General features: G+C 42.3%; 2 protein-coding genes across 5 annotated transcripts; one reads left to right on the forward strand and one right to left on the reverse strand.

Moving 5' to 3' along the window:
- The first annotated feature begins 716 nt into the window (after positions 1–716).
- engl (endoglin, like) lies at positions 717–13,490 on the forward strand. 2 transcript variants are annotated; one of them, XM_047570839.1, is made up of 17 exons: positions 717–1,030; positions 2,311–2,430; positions 2,839–3,011; positions 3,165–3,302; positions 3,378–3,552; positions 3,789–3,960; positions 4,046–4,190; positions 5,098–5,290; positions 5,470–5,639; positions 6,454–6,609; positions 7,225–7,296; positions 8,056–8,334; positions 8,480–8,959; positions 10,682–10,823; positions 10,911–11,012; positions 11,166–11,297; positions 12,833–13,490. In XM_047570839.1, the coding sequence occupies exons 2-16, from the start codon at positions 2,361–2,363 to the stop codon at positions 11,276–11,278; spliced, it is 2,580 nt and encodes an 859-aa protein (XP_047426795.1). In that variant the 5' UTR covers positions 717–1,030; positions 2,311–2,360; the 3' UTR covers positions 11,279–11,297; positions 12,833–13,490. The 2 variants fall into 2 exon arrangements, with proteins under 2 accessions (XP_047426795.1, XP_047426796.1); XM_047570840.1 differs by having other exon boundaries at positions 718–1,030; positions 11,169–11,297.
- Positions 13,491–13,660: 170 nt separating this feature from the next.
- Positions 13,661–18,200, reverse strand: LOC124997262 (zinc finger protein Gfi-1b-like). 3 transcript variants are annotated; one of them, XM_047570843.1, is made up of 7 exons: positions 18,096–18,200; positions 17,274–17,361; positions 16,338–16,601; positions 15,907–16,079; positions 14,630–14,767; positions 14,378–14,543; positions 13,661–14,278 (listed from the first exon to the last, which is right to left on the reverse strand). In XM_047570843.1, exons 3-7 carry the CDS (start codon positions 16,585–16,587, stop codon positions 14,082–14,084), a joined length of 924 nt encoding a protein of 307 aa, XP_047426799.1. In that variant the 5' UTR covers positions 16,588–16,601; positions 17,274–17,361; positions 18,096–18,200; the 3' UTR covers positions 13,661–14,081. The 3 variants fall into 3 exon arrangements, with proteins under 3 accessions (XP_047426799.1, XP_047426798.1, XP_047426797.1); XM_047570842.1 differs by lacking the exon at positions 18,096–18,200 and adding an exon at positions 17,486–17,770; XM_047570841.1 differs by lacking the exon at positions 18,096–18,200 and having other exon boundaries at positions 17,274–17,770.

Below are 18,200 nucleotides of genomic sequence, written 5' to 3' on the forward strand. Positions count from 1 at the left end.
GGATAAGGAGCGCATTCACAAAGTTGAATTTCGAGCATAGCTCGATTAAGTTCCACTGAGTGAGTTCCAACGTCCTGGAGTCACCCCCCTCCATGCTGACATCACAGAACAGTGTGACTTTCAACCAAGAGATTAGCTTAGCCCTACTACTAACTTCTAAAACCACTCAGCTAGCCTTACCTTTAGCATGCTCCTTAGCTAGCAGAATGCAGAGGAGGTTTAAAATTAGTGTCAATTTAAGATGGGATTGAATTTAATTTTTATCAACAAGTTTTGAAAACATCCCTCACTCAAGCAGATGAAAATGGATTCAACTGTATGAAACAAAAAAAGTCAACCGGGTCTGTCTTTGTGAGTCCAAGTCTTACTGCAGAAAATAAAGCTCTGTTTATGTTTCCTGTGTAAATGCGTACTGACCAAAGCAACACCTCTGGTACATTTTATTTTAAACCGTGAAAAATCACATCTGAACTCAAAGGCAAAAAAACACGTGCGTGATGTCCCTCTTTACTCCCCTCCTGCCATCTCCCGTACTTTTCACCTGCCAGTCAAACTCCTGAGGCCCACCCTCCTCCTCCTCCTTCCCTCCTCTCCCCTCCTTCTCCGCGTCCAGACCTCCTTCCTGTTGCCATCTACGTTTGGAGACGTTTCCAAAGCCTTTTATTCCTTTCCCCGGCGTCTCTCTCTCCACTCTGTCACACCATCCCACAGTCCCTCCCATCGCCCCCTTAATTATGTCCCAACAACCGCTTCCCTCCTTCAGTGCGTCCACTCGGTGCGTAAAATGAATTTCCCCCGAGAAATATTTCACCCAGGTCGCACCTCAGTCGGATAAAAAAAGAACGGCTGAGCCGACGCGCAGCTGAGAGTTGGAGTATTTTGCCTGGTTCAATATGTGGAGGGTGTGTGTGACTGCGTGTGTTGTGTGTTCATGAAGCGAGGGGGGCGTGCGTAGAGTTGTGAGCACAGCCCTCGCAGTGGAGCAACAGCTGGATCAGCAGTCCGCCTGTGTCTGAGCGCAGCGCCGCAGGTGAGTCCCAGTTTTTGTTCTCTTGTCCGCTCCAGAAAAGTGTCTGAAGAGGGAAAATAGCTGCAGGAACACTGATCTTCACTTTTAGACGCGGCAGATATGGACTTTAAGCAAACAGCTGACATGTTCCCTGTCTCCAGCGTCTGTATCATATGCAGTGTGTCTGTGTTTGTACAGATGTTACTACATATCTTCTGTTTTATGTGCTTGATTACATTTACATATTAATATTTTGGTCTATGGCTCATTCATGCCTGGAAAGGAAAACAAGTATATTGGAAATAAGCAAAGTTAGGTAAAGTAATTTTAAAAAGGACTTTTTTTTTTTTTTTACCAGCAAATTATTTTGACCTGTTATTTTCTTATCACCAAAGTGTACGGAAACTCGTTTATGGCTTAATAATATATTTTAAAAAATAAGTGTATTTAAGTCAAAATTTATATGAAATAGAAGGTTAAATCTAATTTTAACTAGCCTATCTGATTGTTTTGACCTGTGTATAATGTGTGTATGGAAACCCCTTTATGCCTAAAAAATAAACCAATAAAATAAAACTAATTATTTAATTTTAAATATTTAAACTTTTAAAATAAGTGTCCCAAAGTTAGCTTTACTAAGCTATCTTATCATTTTGATCTGTTATCTTAACTTGAAAGTGTACGGTAGCAAATTTTTTGCCTGGAAAATTTGAAGATAAACCTCGTAAATTTAATAACCATCACGACACTATATGCAATTTCTTCCGTTCAAGTTCCATACGATATAGAATCAGGCACTGAATCTGTTGCTTGCTGCCCATATTTGAGCTTCCTCAATTGTAATATTTTATTTTATTTCTATTCAACAAACTTTAAACCAGTGTCCAAACTGAACTGAAGCCACTTTTACCAGCCTTATAATATAACAATTAGGACTCAGAAAACTTTGTATTGTGAAATTTTACATCATTTTCTTCTGTTTAAGTCTTCTAAACAGAAACAGACATTTGATCTTTACCTCGTTACCATATTCACACTCAAACTCATGTTCGTATTGGCCCATGGAGACTTAATTATGCCTATATGAAGTTCCCATGCCCCAGTCTTCCATATCAGCATATCAGGTCGACCGAACGTGTTTTTTTTAATTGAATTACAGGAAATAGTTTCCATTTTTAGTCATATATTGCGTAGAAAAGCTATGATAGGCGTCAGAGAGAGAGCATTAGTGACTGATTATAAAAATACTGGTTTATTTATTTTTGTATGAACTGTGTCTTAACATATGATCCTGTTTCCAGGATGTTGTAAGTTGTGCCACCACATTAGGCAGTCCAGCAGTGAATGTATCATGATGCCTTCACTGTCAGGCGTTGGATGGACCATTTGCTGTCTCTTTTTGCTCTGGGAGAGACCAGCAGGTAAGACTACGAAGACCCATCTGGACTTCACATCCATTTTTTTTTTTTTTTTTTTTTTAACCAAGAACAAGAGTGGATCTGTTGTAGACATTATCAGATTTGATGTTTCATTGCAGAGTGTCAAAATGAAACTGAACATAGTTTTCACTGGGACATGTTCCAATCCCCCTCAGGCTGGGGGTTTGACAGATACAAAAAAACTTCTCACTATTGTGTCTCCCACACATCGATACAATGGAAGAAGGGAGAAGAAGGGAGGAAAAAGGAGCGTTATGAGGCTCAGCAAAGTCTGCACGATGAAGCAGAGGATCAACAGATATAACTGTTGTTAGGCCTGGATGTGCCAGTTAAATTAAAGTTAAATTTATAATCACACCCCTTAGTCGCGCATCTGTTGTTCCCCCTCAGCTCTGACGGCGGAGGGACGTTGCTCAGTGGGCGCTCCAGTCGGGGCTCGTCACCCTGTCCAGGGTCTGCTGGAAAGGTTCGAGGCCGGTCTCGGCTGTGCCGCTAGAGAACGTGGGAACAAAGAAACTCATGTCATTGCGCTGGGAAGAGTGACCAACAGCCCCGAGAACACGGTAAAGAACATCCACTTTGCAAAGAGAAAGGAAAACCCCCAGACTTGTGAGGCACTAAGTCTGAGTCAGTGTCTGACCATTAGCTCACTTCCAGGCCAGCCAGCAACTGCAGAATTGTAGATTTACCACTTTTCTTTTCTCTCCCGTCCTCAGGTGACGGTGATGCTGAAGCCTCTGTCTCTGTCCCCGGCCCCTCTCAGAGCCCTCCACCTGCTGCTCAGCCACAAACTCCCCGTCACCTGGTGGCTGGAGGCTGAGCGGCTGCCGCCCAACCTGCCGGTGCTGGTGCAGGTAAACCGGAGTGAGCAGACGAGTCTTTGGTCTCACCAATCGATCCTCGCTTGACCGAGTGCCTTCGTCTCCTAGGTGTCTCCGAATTCCAGCGTGCAGTCCCGCGATCTGCGTTTGCACGTCCAGACGGTGAATTCGTTACCCTTTCACCCGCGAGCGCTGTACCGCTGGGCTCTGAAACACCACAGCAATTTGTCCTCCCTGACACACGCGACCCACGGCAATCGAGTCTACATTCGTGTGGGAGAGGGTGAGCTGCAAGGAAGACAAAAAGAAATCATGTCTGGGACGAAGATTTGTACATAAAGCTTAAAATTCACCCACAAAACCAAATTAAAATCAAAACAATTGTGACAACTTGGCATTCATCATCTCATCAGTCATTTCCTCTGTCTCTTACCACCAGATATAACTGAGGTCAGAGGGACTGTTGAGAAAGAAGTTGTGAAACCAAAAACATCTCCTGCTTTGTCTCCATATTTACAGATCCAACCCTGCCGGCTGCGTGCCAGCTGCAATCCATGTTCCTCTCTCGCAACTACATGACCTCTGACCTTCAGCTCCAGGAAGTGCAGGGCTGCGCCCACGCGTCTGCGGCTGGGACCAGCCCCGAGGTCCATGTGATAAAGCTCCATTCAGCGGGCTCAGGCCTCTGTGGGTGAGGAAATACGGTCCTGGAGAGATCATCAATAAGCGTGTGTTTGTTACGGCCATGTTGAACTTCCTCTCTCTGTCTCCTTCAGCTCTCTGCAGGTGGAGGTGATTGTCTCTCTTGTGCCCCCGGTGGCCACTTCAAAAGTACGGAAGGTCGTGCTGATTCTCAGCAGCTCGGTGCCGGTCAACTGGGCCATTGCTGCTCGTGGTGTCCGGGGTCACATCTCTGTTCATGTAAGAGACTCAACGCTCCCAATTTCCAAAACCCAGTTCAAGAATTGATTTTATATCTAACCTGCTGTAAGTCTGCTATAACTTAATGGTCTATACATTAACTGTATAAAAAGATGGACAATACCTACATAACATCACTTGTAGATTTGATGGAGATTAGTTTTGAAGCTCAGTGTGGTGTGTTTGGCCGTCGCTATCTTTGAAGAAAATATGGTGGAGAAATGGGCTGAGGAGATCAAAACTGTCTAGGTACCACACTGCAGACGTGTTTATTTTTGTTTTAAAGTACGACATTTTAGCGACACGCTACTCCTCAAAATCAAATCAAATCAAAACCAAAGACTGAAAAAAAAAAAAAAAAGTGCATGCCCAAAAGTGAAACCAAAGCACATGAATCTCTACCCTGGTGTCTGGCTGCAGTCCAGTCATAAACTCCACCTCCTTCATGAAAAGTGTGTCATGCATTTGTTTTTTGTTTTTGTTTTTTTACAGTCTATGCGTAGGACCCAAATATAGTGTCTGACAAAGGACAAAAGGAAGTAGCTGGACTACACAGAAAAGGAAAACTCCCATAGACCTTCACGTTGGACCACGTTAGAACAGAAACATGTTTACAGTCTGATGTTATCCATTCGTGACAACTGTATAGTGTGATATAAACTACTGAGGGAGAAACACATTAGAGAGGAGAAGTCGGACAAACACAGGAAGTACAAATAACCGAAAGGGATCATTTCAAAGTAAAACAGGAAATAAGGAAAAGCAAATAAAGTAAAAAAAAAAAACAATGTAATGAATTTCTAATGTCCAACAGTTTATACTTCCCCTGGCGTCTCCAAACAGGTTAATCCAGACATAAACAGACCTGATTTGAATGAACTAAACTGTGTTTTGTCTCTCTCCACAGTCCTCTAACAGTGTGTCTCCACCATTCCCACCCGAGCCTGACCTAACCCTGACCAGCACTCTTAGCTCTGACCTGTCAACCATATCTGACCTTCTCGCCTGGACCAGGGGGATCGGCTACGCTAAGGTGACCTCATACACCGAGGCCGACCTGGCCAATCGCTTCGTGATCCACCTGGCTGAGGGCGGGACAGGTCAGGACTCCTGTATGTTTCTTATTTCCATTAATGTGTGAAGCAACTGGACTTTTTTTTAAAAAAAATGTACTATCTTCTTTGTGCCATGTAAGACTGAGCAGAATGTTTCTGAGTGGAAGGGTTTTTATAGTGTATTAAATGTGTTTTCGTGACTAGTCTGCGTGTCTGTACGACAGATGAGGTTGTTGTGTTGAATCCTCTGGCTGTGAGGCCTTCCTGGGCGGAGGAGCGCAGGCTGAGGCAGTGGCTGAATAGTGGAGGCAGAGCCCAAGGAGGACGTGAGAGCTTCACCGTGAAGTGTGAGGACGGACTCCTCAGTGTGACAGTCGACCGACGCATCCTGCAGGTATTTTACTCCTTAGCAGATGCAGTGATGAAGTTAAACACAACATATACGAAGACACAAACTGCATCCCTTGTTATAGTTAGTTGGTGTGTGTTCTGGTTAAGGGGCATTGGTGCAGCTCACTGTTTTTTACAGTTTTTTACTGTTTTGGCGCAATGTCGTGATTTCACTAAAAATAAACAAACTACACAACGCTAAACAACATGCACATAAAGTTAGCATCTAGTCTGCTAACATGGTGTAACATTAATGGTTATGCTAAGGTCACAGTAGTGACTTTTTGAGTTGGTCCTTTGACGCTGTGACGCGTCAACCATGTTGTCACGTTACGTACAAATGCATGTTTGCATCTGCTGACGTCACTAATCGCTCACTGTGTAGCCTATTTTGCTTACGTGCTGTGAACAAACAAATAGATGTTTTCTTTTACATGGAATAAAACAGAAAACACTGAACAAAAAGACAGTGAATGCTGCGCCAGCTATTAAACTGACACCTTGGTGACAGCATTGCTGTTAGCACGCTAACACTAACAGCTAGCGAGCTAACACTAACAGCTAGCAAGCTAACACTAACAGCTTAGCAAGCTAACACTAACAGCTAGCAATAACGCTTTAGAGAGCAAACACTAACAGTGAGCTAACACTAATATTAACAGTTTACCGGGCTAATGCTAACAGTTTAGTGACCAACTTAATAAAGGAAATGCAGGACACAAGAGTCATTTTCAGCTTTTAAATGAGTCATTGCCAGTGCTTTGACCAAGTGTTGTTGTTTTTAAGTGTCATGGCCTCTCATGAGTTCTCTCCTCCAGAGCTTGTCCGTCCCTGTGGCTGCCGTGACTCTGCGGGACCTGACGTGCCAGGCTCAGACTAATGGGAGCCATTTCCTGTTGGTGTTCCCAGTCCTTTCCTGTGGGACAGAGGGCCTGCTCCTGGGGGAGCCCAGAGGGGTGCAGTACAAAAACATGGTGAGATAAGACATTTTTTTCACAAATTTGCTCTTTGTTTCTTACATATTGCTCATCTTACACCTTATGAGTTTCCATTGTTCGGGATTATTGTTGAAGGGACTCAGCAACATAAACAGAGAACATGGAGAGAAGTGGTTTTAAAGTGCAGAAGGAAACATGTCTAAATCTAGAAACGAAGGTCACAGTGTTTGCTGTGGGTAAAACAACAAGATGTGGAGTAGAATGAACATTTGAAAATGTTGTAAGTGTTAGTTGTCCCGGCGAGGGGGGGGGGCGTGACCCAGGTCATCGTGACCAGAGCATTACGGAGTTAAAGCCTAAAAATGGATCCTTGGCAAATTAAATCAGAGACGATCTCGGTTCAGAGGCAGGAAATTGGAAGTAAGGGTAATGGCAGAGGCAAACAACAGAAGGTAAGAGGTGGACGTGTTGAAACACTGAACAGGAAATATCTCTATAAAGTCAATAATGTGGGATAATGTGTGTCTTCCTTCTGTCGTAATAATTGTAACCAGGTGGCTTTAATGCCAGCTCTCAGCAACAACTTACACAGAAATAGAAATACATACTGTTTAATTCAGTTTCTCTCTATTTCCCTCTTTCTCTGGGCAGGTGTTACTATGGAGAGACAAGCCTCAGGCACTCAATCAGACTGGGAAGTCCAACAGTCCACTCGGCATACATGTGAGATTTCAATTCAGTTCAGTTCAATTTTATCTACATAGCACCAATAACAATGTGTCAAGATGCTCTACAGAACCCAGAGCCTGAAACACTCAGATCAAAGGATAAAGCTATGGTGAATACTAAATGTTAAAGCTACAGCAGGGCGTCAGTTAGCTTAGCCTAGCTTGTTAGCAAATGATGTGGTTGGCCTCGAAGCAGAATACAAATTAAGCTCAGTCTTATGTGCATGCACCAGTGAGAATCAAAACTGCCTTGGGATGCAGCTTCACAGATCAGAAACATACCGCTTTTAGGAATTCCCCCTAAAATGATTTGAACGTAACTGTAGCTAAACGGTTGCAATTTAATGAGTCACCGGTTCCTCCGCTGGTTCAGCACGTTGAATCGCCGACTGTAGCGAAGTCGTTGAGACAGGTCACATAGATTGGAGGACGAGCAGATGGCTAATCTCATTTTTCATCTTCATCTCGTCTGAGCACACAAATCCACAAAGATTTTCTCAATGACGAGCTCATCTAGAGTCAATAAACTGAACTGCTCGACCGGATCTGTACAATGGTTTGAGGCTCTTTTAGCCTTCTAGCCTTAGTCTCCCAGCTAATAGTAATTGTTCTGTTTTATAGGAAAACTTATTTTACTTTCACGCAGATGCATAATTTAGTGTCAATTGACAGTTTTCTGTAGTCTTTGTGCAACTTTTCCCAGTTTGCTCAGTGTTTTTCACCTGTAACCTCCCGTTTTGTTTTGTCGTCTCAGTTTAGCTGCATGGCTTCCATCCCCAGTCCCCTCAGCCCTACTGCTGCTACTGCCGACGATAACAGCGATGATGATGAGGACAATGTCCACCATCCTCAGACGGGACTGGTCCCCTGGGTGCCTGACGGTCCAGGATCCGATTCAGGACTGGGCCACCTCCCACTACTAAGGCACAGATCCGGGCCTGTTCTTCTTTTGAAGCTTTTTGTCAATGAACGCTACGAGCACTCGCAGGTTGGCCCGTGTGTCATCACAGCTGATCAACGTGTCTATGTTGAGGTTTGTCAGTTTGTTAAAGCCAACGTGTCACAGATTCATTGGTTTAGGTTTTTACACATACTGTCTATGGATGAATGAAAGTCACGATGCGTCATAACATTACACTGTGTTCTTCTTCCCTGTTTAAATATCTGTCCTACTTCAGATTTCAGCCAAAGCACCGCACGCAGATGTCGTCCAAATAAAGTCGTGTATAATCTCTCCCGTGTCAGACCCTAAAAAATCTCCCTTCTGGACACTGATAAGCGACGGCTGCTCCTCAGACTCCTCGCTGTCCCTCGGCGCAGCGACAAAAGGAAAAGAGGAGGAAGATGATCAGGAAGACAAAGAAGAGAAAGACGGACGGGAAAAGGGCGGAATGCACGACAACACTGGCAGAAAAGAGAAGGAACCAAGGATGGAAAAGAGGACGATGAGTGTGGGAGACGAGGAGGAGATGCAGTCCGTGAGATTTAGTTTCATCCTGAGGCCCGTTTATAATGACTCCATGCAGTTCCTCCACTGCAGCCTTCGCCTGTGTGACTCTGACTTGATAGGAGGGGAGGTCATGATGGGAACCATGAAGAAAGACTGTCAGGCTGGGCTACATATCCCTCCACTAATATCCAGATCACAGACGGATCAGGTAAAGAAACAAACTAAACTACTTTTCATAAAAAAATAAAGCATATTGTTGATTTTAGTACTTTAATAGCAGAAGTTTGATGTTTTGGGATTATTGCCTTTCAAGATAATAGTTGGATGAGAAGAATTATATTATTCTAATGTATAGTTTTGCTTGCATACACCAATAAGAATCAAAACTGTCTTAGGATGCAGCTTCACAGGTCAGAAAAAAAAAATAAAAACGCTTTTTGAATTCCCCCCAAAACAACTATTATCTGAATGTAACTGTAGCTAAATGGTGGCATTTCAGTGACCAAATAAGATACCAAATAATTGTGATAGTTTGCATGATTAAATCACGGTTAGGTCATGTAAAAACTTTATAGATTTGTGCTTTGTAAAAGCTCTTGTTCACCTCTTGTATGGGATCAGTTCAGCGCTAAAATCTGTGCGCATAAAAACCATTATCAGCACGCATTAAGATTTGTGTGCCCTTATATGCTTTCTATGCCTTTCTCAGATGTGCCTGGCTAGGCAGGGATTGTATACCTGTCTGTTCCTTAATTTACCTATTTTTTCACTGACATTTTGATCCATGCCATGATGACCTGCCCTACTGTGTTTCGGATTGGCTCTGACCTGAATACAATAGAGCAGGGGTCACCAACAACATTTGTCAGAGCACCAGTCACCTTGGGGGCCAAATAAAATAAAATAAAAATAACATTTTGGCATAGCATTATTATTGAATGTTTATTTATTGTTTATATTTTTTGATATCATTACAAAACTGAAGGCATTTTTAGCCTTTATGAGTCAGGCCCATATCACTTATACCACAGTCAACCACCAGGAGTGCTAGAGACACTTTGCCTCAACTCAATTCAAGTAAACTTTATTCATAGAGCACATGAAAAACAAACAGCCGAAACAAAGCCTCGATGGGGTCATCATTGGCTTCAATACAGTTTCAGTTAGTGGAAGGAAAAGGCCTCTTAACACAGGTAGGCTAAAATGTCACTCTCAAAGGCCGTGAAACGAAAAGTTGATGCGGAAAACAGATCCTTTAATGACGAATGGACTGAAAAGTACGCATTTATCAGGCCAACCTTCAGAAATGCGTTACCTGTTACGTAAGTTACGTAAAAAACAAACAATACAACAAAAAAACAAGAACTGTGTGGAACAATAAATTTTAATTTAAACAGTGCAGCGAGTTTGTCCTCATTAAATAGAGTCATATATGGTGGGGATTACTGATACTTAAGAGTCTCAGTTGTTGCTGTTTTCAGTTGCTTTAATGCACATGATATTTTCTCCTTGATCTACAATTTATTGACAATAAAAAATGTGAAGAGCTGTTACTTCTCAGTAAAGCTCTTAGCTCTTTTATTTAGCTACATTCATCATAACTGGACTTAAAACCAACTGAAACTGAGGCTAATCCACTTTTCCAAATTCATACTAGCTCATATGGATCATTGTCGAGTCCAATTTCCTTTAATTTGATCTGATAATCCACATTTTTTTCAGGTCTCGCTGTTTTAACTGATACAGCCATTGTGACATCAATGCATACCCCTATAAGCGTTTAAAGTGTGTACAGAGAGACTGTGAGCAATCAGAGAGTGGTCTTAATGCGCACTCATAATGGTTCCTATGCGCGTGGATTTTGTCACTGAACTGATCCCATGCTGTTGCCGGTAACCATATAACCATAGCCCAGTTTTCCCCATTCCAGTGTGAGATCAGAAACCTCTCCAGACCCATGGTGGTCACGCAGCCCATGAGATCGCTAGTACCCAAGATGCAGGCCCCGGTTGGCCAAAGAACCAAAAGGCTAAGTGTGGCTCCACAGGCCCGTCCAGACCCGCAGCACAGCAGTGAGTATCATTTTGCTGTAGTACTGCTTAACCTTAATCACACTCTGGTTCTGATAAATAAAGCTCATTCTGATTCTCTGTTTCTAGGCTTTGTGGATCAGACAGGACCAATCATGGGAATTGTCTTTGTAGCCTTTTTGATGGGTGTCAGTCTGATGGGAGGCTTGTGGTGCATTTATAACTACACAGGTAATGAAATCAACTTACCCTCCTCTGGGTAAAGTACCACAGCTACAAGCAAACAAATGCACTATTAAAATATATTTTTCACATATTTAATAAGTTACTGCAAAGAGCATTTAAAACATATTAAAAAACTGCGTTACCGTGTGTTTTATTTTGGAGGGGCACGGCCAGCGTCTTTCAGAGAAGGTCCTTTAACGGATCAGACTCGCGGAGGCCACAACATCTGGAGTCCGTCTTCAATGTCTGATCACTCGTCCAGCTCAGTGTAGAGGCGAGTCCAGAGTAGAGGTAAGACGTTTTCAAGTTTTGGGGAAATTATAAGTTCTCTCTCATTTGAAACTACTCTCCAGTTCATATGTCAGGTCTTAGAGCTTGAAGAGGTATTATCAGAATAAATGAATCACATGATAAGTTTTTCTGCTGCCCAGTGCTCCGGGTTAAATTACTTATATGCAGCTTGTCATATTCTTGCAGTTTATGCTATATGTACGTCGATTCCTGCTCAGCTTTGGAGGAATTAAATGGCATAAATGTCAAGAGCTTGGGAAATCGTGTACACAAATTTATCAGCATTTAAGTAGCAAATCACTTAATAATATGTAATAAAAGGATAAAGTGGGTGGGTTATATCAACTTTTTCCTGCACATATTATTGCACAGGATAAGCTATGTACCATAACTCCATCTTGAGCTCATGTAACATAATGATTTCACTGTTTATAGAGGGTATGCACTGACGTCACTTTCCCCTGGGACCACGTCGCCCTGAGTGTCAAAAACATGGTGACATGTATCAGTAAATACAGTGAGACCGGGAAAAATGTGGACAGTTGGACTCGACAATGATTCATACAAATTAGTTTGGCTTTGGAAAAGTGGATTAGCCTCAGTCAGTTTCAGTTAGTTTTAGGTCATTTCAGTTGTGATAAATGTAGCTAAATAACAGATGCTAACGCTAAGAGCTTCACTGAGAAGTAACGTTAGATATATAATGCTGTAGCGTCCTCTTCACCTTTTTTTTAAATTAATTTAAAAAGTCTATGGTTCAAGCTAATGCGGCTAATCTCCACGCTCAACTGTCAGTTTTTGCCGCTCAGTGGCCGTAACCATGGAGACGTCTGCTTGCTCCGACTGCTGGTGGAAAAGTTGATTAGCCTCAGTTTCAGTTAGTTTTAAATCATTCCAGTTATGATAAATGTAGCTAAATAAAAGAGCTACTTTAATGAGAAGTAACAGCTCTTCACATTTTAATTTTTTTTTTTTTTTTTTTTTTTACAATTTAGACAGTATTAAAGTCTACGATTCAAACTAATGCCGCTAATCTCCGTGTTCAACTGTCACAACTGTAACCATGGAGACGTCTGCTTGCTGTGATGTCACGTGCATACCCTCTATTGTATAATTAGCAACCGGATGTAAAGCTTTTATTGTGTCTAATATACATTTCAAGACTTAATTTTTAATCCCACAAATACTTTAAAACTAGTAGTGGGTTTTTTCACACTGAAAAAAAAAAAAAACAACGTATACTTTCTGTTTGTAAAATATACGACACTCCAAAAATAGTCCATCAACTCAATCAGAAGTGCATCTGCTGCGGTGTCCTTTGTTCATATTAAACACAACCGAACTGTACGTGCTAGCTCCAGCTGGGCGGAAGTGAGCGAACACACCATCAAAGCTGCACATTTAAAATAAGCTGCAGTGGTTTTAAGCGCCGCCGGTTCCAGAAAACACACCAGCATTAGACGAGCACCTGCAGATTTCGGCTCTGATACGCCGCCATGGCTCTGAGCAGTTTTATTCTTTTATCTCTTTCTCAGGATTTCCGCTGGCAAATCTGAGAGAGGAGATCTGGGACAGAGGTTCTAACAACTTTTCAGCGTTTGTGTGTGTGTCAGAGCACAGCTGCCTGTGTTTGTGTGTTTGCCCTGCAGCAGAAATTGCGTGAGGCTGAGAACATGTGAGTACAATTGCTTTTACTCATGGCGGCCTTGTGAAAAACTCAGATTCAAACAGAAACTCCGGCTTCACGGCTGCGATCGATCTGCCCACCGAGTTATTTCGAAACTGGCATCGCAACGTTGTTTGGAGAGACCAATATCTCGAATCAGCAGGATCTAAACATGGTTGGAGTGACTCGAACTGAAACCTGTGGTCACCATAGTCGTCGCCATTGTCTTTGGAGCCGGAACAGGAGGTCAAAGATCAACTGAGAGGTTATTGCGTGCCTGTAATGAAAACTCAAGGGTTTGACAGTCATTCATGTCGTAGCTGTGAATCAGCTGGCTATCACATCTACAGTATCTGTGTCTGTGAAATGTTTTCGTGTTCATGTGACAAGGTGATTAAATGTGTTGAAAATGAGAAACGTGAAGTTCTGAACGTCATAAACTGTGTAAGATGTTGTAAAAAAAAAATGCATTAATATATTTGTTTAAAGCAGGAATAAAGCTGTGAAGACGTCTTTTGTTTCATTCAGGTTGCGGACACACCTGTGTTTTTATCAAGTCGAGGATCTTGAGTTCAGCGCTGAACTTAATTTTAGCTCTAATTTCATTTAAAATAATCTCGAACGAACTTTTTCTGCACGGAGGTTTTTAACATCATCTTCCCATTTTAAACATGGCTTCATATCACACACTGTCACTTAATTTATTTCTTTAAAATTTATTTATTTCTATAAAAACATCAACTAAAGTAGCTTTAAATTCCAAGTACTGTTTAAAAAAAAAAAATGTGCTGAAAATTCACATTTTTATTAATTTTGCTGAAGTCCTTTCAAAATAAACTTCCTGTACATGCAGTAGTGAATTGATTATCTCTAAAACCGCACTGTTATCATATTACAGTATGATATTGATATTGTTTCTCTAAGAATACTTGGTCTGGAGCTTCTTGAAATAATCCTAGTTGCTTTTTTTTTTTCTTACATTAAATATACGTGGCGATAAAATAATATTTCTTAAAAGAGCTTTATTCATACAAGCCATTCTTATCAAGCATTGCATTTACATATTTTTCAGATTTTTACAAATATAAATGCTGACAATATCATGCAGCTGTGTGGTGTCAGGCCTGGGCGTACATGTCCGCATAGCCGCACTGCGTCTCTTGGTGGCGCTGCAGGTCCACCCTGCGCTGGAAGCTGTGCTGGCAGCGGTGACAGCTGAACGGCCGGTAGCTGCTGTGCTTTCGGCTGTGGGTGATGAGGTTGGAGCTTTGGCTGAATCCTTTACCGCACACCTTGCACACGTGTGGTTTCTCACCTGAGGCACCGACCAGGGGCAGAGAAGGGCGCGGGGCGTCACGACATGAAATCAGGGGTGTGAAGCTTCAACGGTGTCTCCGCTGTGGTCACTACTCACCTGTGTGTATGAAGGTGTGTTTCTTCATGTCGGACTTCTGGTGGAACCTTTTGCCGCAGTACTGGCAAGGGTAGGGCCGCGTGTCCGAGTGGATGAGGAGGTGCGTGGACAGGGTGGACGAGCGCTTGAACACCTTCCCGCACACCTTGCAGCCAAAGCTTCGCTCCTGTAAGTAAAATAAAATCAAAAAATAAAACACAGGCAGACCTAAGGTTTCACTCAGTTCTTTGTGTGACCAGTAAGTGTCTTTACCTTGGCTCTGCCATAGCTCCCAATCGCCCTGTAGCCAAACGGCATGTGTGGCACGTCCGTAGCTGGGGGCGACCTCGTCAAAGGGATGGAGAGGTTGTTCCAAAGACCACCGCCTGAGATGAGGACTTCTGAAAGGGACTGGGCGAGGCAGAAAGAGCGGCAGGAAGTCAACAAGTGTTAAATAGTTCAGCCTTTTGTAACATAAACCCGTTGACTCTCTGGTGACACGTTAAAGGAAGATACGTGGAGGATTTTCTGTGCGTCAGAGCTCATAGGAAGTTAGTGTACACTGGCAGAAAGGCAGGAAACCAAAAATAAGCTTGTACCAGCACATCAGAGGCAAATCTGGGACGGTTCATTGATCTCTGTGGTCATAGGTGCTGACGTCGTCCAACAACCAAAAGGGTGGTGGTTGGAGAGGCTGGCATTGGCAGCCAGGTTTCCGTCAGTGTGCCCAAAGGCAGCAGTGACTGCTGGAGTAGTTTACCACCACTAGGAGGTGACTGTGTGAGCGAATGAATCATGTATTAAATTGTAAAGCGCTTTGAATGTTTATGATAAGGGGCTATATAAAGCTAAAGCATTATAAGTAGAGTTTAGCAGTATGTATGAAATACACTCACAAGTTTATGAGGCACATTAGTGACAAACAGTAAACAGTAAGAGACCAAAAACAGAGCAAAAAGAGAGAGAATATAAGCAACAAGTGAGGACTCAAGACTACCTTACAGGTTCAGCTAATATTACGGCCGCTGGTTTTAATTAATTCAACTACTATTTCTACATGTTTTTGTAGTTACTGAAAGTATTTCAATCGGGATTTAGTGTGAAGTGAGAAAATGAGAAAATTTAAGCTGAATATTGTTTTTGGGTTTTTTCAGCGGCTTGTTTTGTAGCTTTGTAGCTATATTTTGTAGCTTTGTAGCTATATTTCATAGCTTTATAGCTATATTTGTAGCCATACTTTTAGCTTTGTAGTTATATTTTGTAGCTTTGTAGCTATATTTTGTAGGTTCGTAGCTTTGTAGCTATATTTTGTAGTTTTGTAGCTATATTTTGTAGTTTTGAAGCTTTTAAGCTATATTTTGTAGCTTTTGTAGTTATATCTTGTAGATTTGTAGCAATATTTCATAGCTTTATAGCTATATTTGTAGCTATATTTTGTAGGTCCCAATGATGTTTCTCGTGGAAATACACCTCTGGGTAACTACTTACACTCACTTGCCAGTTTATTAGACAGACAGACAGACGGATCGACGTGAGATGAGCCCTCCTACCTTTTCGCAGAGCGGACACTCGCTGACTGGAGATTTGAGGTCCGTGTGTGACGTGTGTTTGAGCAACATGTAGACCAGCCTCTCCAGCTCTCGCTCTCTTTCCGTCGTGTGTTGCCGGATGTCGGACGACCACTGTGAGACCGGCAGAGGAGCGTCTCCGGTCTCCAAGGGGGCTTTTGGTTGAAGTCACAGAAAAGGGACATTTAAAAATAAAATAAAATAAAAAAATATATATATTTTGGGTTAATGTTCAAAAACCCCATTCTTTTTCTCATATTGTATGATGCTTTACCTCTTCTGACCTTTTGTGCACAAAAATAAACTTTCTTGTCACTTACATTGCAACTCTACTCTTGCAACTATATTTTATTTATTTACTGTAGTCTTAGACCAATTTCAGTCACTCTGAATAAAAGGTATTCAATGCATACCCAAAGGCCAAGAGTCATCTGTGGAGGTACTGTGGGAGCGGACCATCTTCCCACCCCACGCTGATGAGGCTTCAAACCGGAGGTCTTTCACCCCTAAAACAGGGGTCTGCACGGCATCTTCATGGTGCCTACTACTCTCACGCGCCACCACGGGTTTCTCCTCGTCTGCTTGGGCGTGTTGCCGAGAGGAGTCCTTGGACGGGACGAGGAGATGACTCCTCTTGCTCTTGACGAGGAACGATCGTGGCATGGCACAACGGGCGTCTGAGGGGAGGTTAAAAAAAATCCTGCATGACGGTCTGAAGAGTCGACTCTTTCGTGCCACTTTTGGAGACCTCAGATGTCGGCGCACCTGTTGCTACGTGTTCAGTTACAATGCCAAAGCTTGAGGTTTCCTTAACAAATAGGAGCCCGACACCTGCACAGTAAAAGTCTCAGGGCTTTCACTGAGGAAAACCCTGCTGCTGTGGCGTCAGACGTCTTCCAAACTGCTGCTACTACTTTTTTACACTTTAATCTATAGCAAGTGCATATAATTACACGTTAAAAACAGCAGAGGGAATCTAAAAATATTATTTCAAAATCAAATAAGTGGATGCGCATATGTTAATTTATTACTGGAAATGTGGTGAGTTTAACATTAAATCAGTTAATCAGTCAACTAAATAAGAAAATAACTAAAGCGCTTTTTTCCTCCCCCAGAGAATATTTTAAATGAGTCACTATAATAACTTTGTTAATACAAGCCCCTTAATCTGTGAAACAATGTCCCTCACAGTTTAGCTTGACATTGCACCAACGTCGCAGCAGAAGATTTATCTTGTCACATTCTAGGTGTGCGAACGTTAAAAAAAAAATAAAGTGTCTGAATTAAATCTAATTACGACAAACAACAACAGCAGCGAGTGGAGTCCAGACTGAAATAGCTGATCTTACCTCAGTGTCGTGCAGCTGAACGTTGTGAGTGTTTGTTGCGTGCTCACTGCTGGCAACGTCCTCTTCTCTGTTTCTCAACACCCATCGGCTGATGACATGACACAAAGAGATTTGATTTGATTTTGAAAGGCTGCTGAGGGTTCGTACAGTCTCAGGAGGACGAACAGTTACAGTAGTGCAGTTTTTTGGCAGATCCATTTTGACTATTTTACCTCTAACATGACAACATCCCCACTCGGGCTGAAGAGTCGGTGTGGTGAAGAAAGCTATTGTGATATTAAAGTCAAGATGAAACCCTATTTACTGTGCGTGACCAAAATGTTTGTGTCACCGCTGGATTCACACCACAGTGACTCACGTGGGTGTACTCACAAACACTTCAAGCGCCCTTGGGAAAGTTTGAATATCTCATCGTTCTCATGTGAACATGTGGACCTTTACGCGCCAAGCTCACTTCATGACATGTCTACCTGCGCCTTTTAGTGTGTGCGAGAGAGTGTGTTTCATGTGGGACATCCCACATCTTTCCATCCGCGAGAAGAGGGAGATTTTTCACTTCTGCTTTCTCTCTCTCTCTCTCTCTCTTTATTTTAACCACTGTCAAGTTTGCTTCAAAGAATACGTCATAATAAATAACATACTGACAATAACTAAAAATTCTTCGTGATTATTTTCGTTTACAGAAGATAAACTGACCGTCGAATCGTTTATGTAAATTTGTGGTAACTTTTTACATTTTTGTAATTCGTCAGAAGCAACATAGCAATTTTTTTTGACTCAACGATTAATTATAAAATCATTTAAGGAATTTAAGTTACATACATTGGGCGCACATGAACCTGCTTTGACAGACAGACGTGGAGACAAGACAAACTGAGTCACTGTGCTGCGAGCGTCTTCGCAGCACAACTTGCAGAGTTCCTCCTT

This window comes from Mugil cephalus, chromosome 20 (assembly GCF_022458985.1).
Source record: "Mugil cephalus isolate CIBA_MC_2020 chromosome 20, CIBA_Mcephalus_1.1, whole genome shotgun sequence".
In the NCBI taxonomy this organism is placed as follows: Eukaryota; Metazoa; Chordata; class Actinopteri; order Mugiliformes; family Mugilidae; genus Mugil; species Mugil cephalus.

Excerpts from the sequence above, each read along its gene's own strand:
- engl (XM_047570839.1), top strand. The coding sequence starts at position 2,361 with ATGATGCCTTCACTGTCAGGCGTTGGATGGACCATTTGCTGTCTCTTT. Across the intron at positions 2,431-2,838 it reads GCTCTGGGAGAGACCAGCAG|CTCTGACGGCGGAGGGACGT; the intron begins GTAAGACTACGA and ends GTTCCCCCTCAG. Across the intron at positions 4,191-5,097 it reads GGGGTCACATCTCTGTTCAT|TCCTCTAACAGTGTGTCTCC; the intron begins GTAAGAGACTCA and ends CTCTCTCCACAG.
- LOC124997262 (XM_047570843.1), bottom strand. The coding sequence starts at position 16,587 with ATGCCACGATCGTTCCTCGTCAAGAGCAAGAGGAGTCATCTCCTCGTC. Across the intron at positions 16,080-16,337 it reads AGATGACTCTTGGCCTTTGG|CCCCCTTGGAGACCGGAGAC; the intron begins GTATGCATTGAA and ends TTCAACCAAAAG. Across the intron at positions 14,544-14,629 it reads GGAGCTATGGCAGAGCCAAG|GAGCGAAGCTTTGGCTGCAA; the intron begins GTAAAGACACTT and ends TTTTACTTACAG.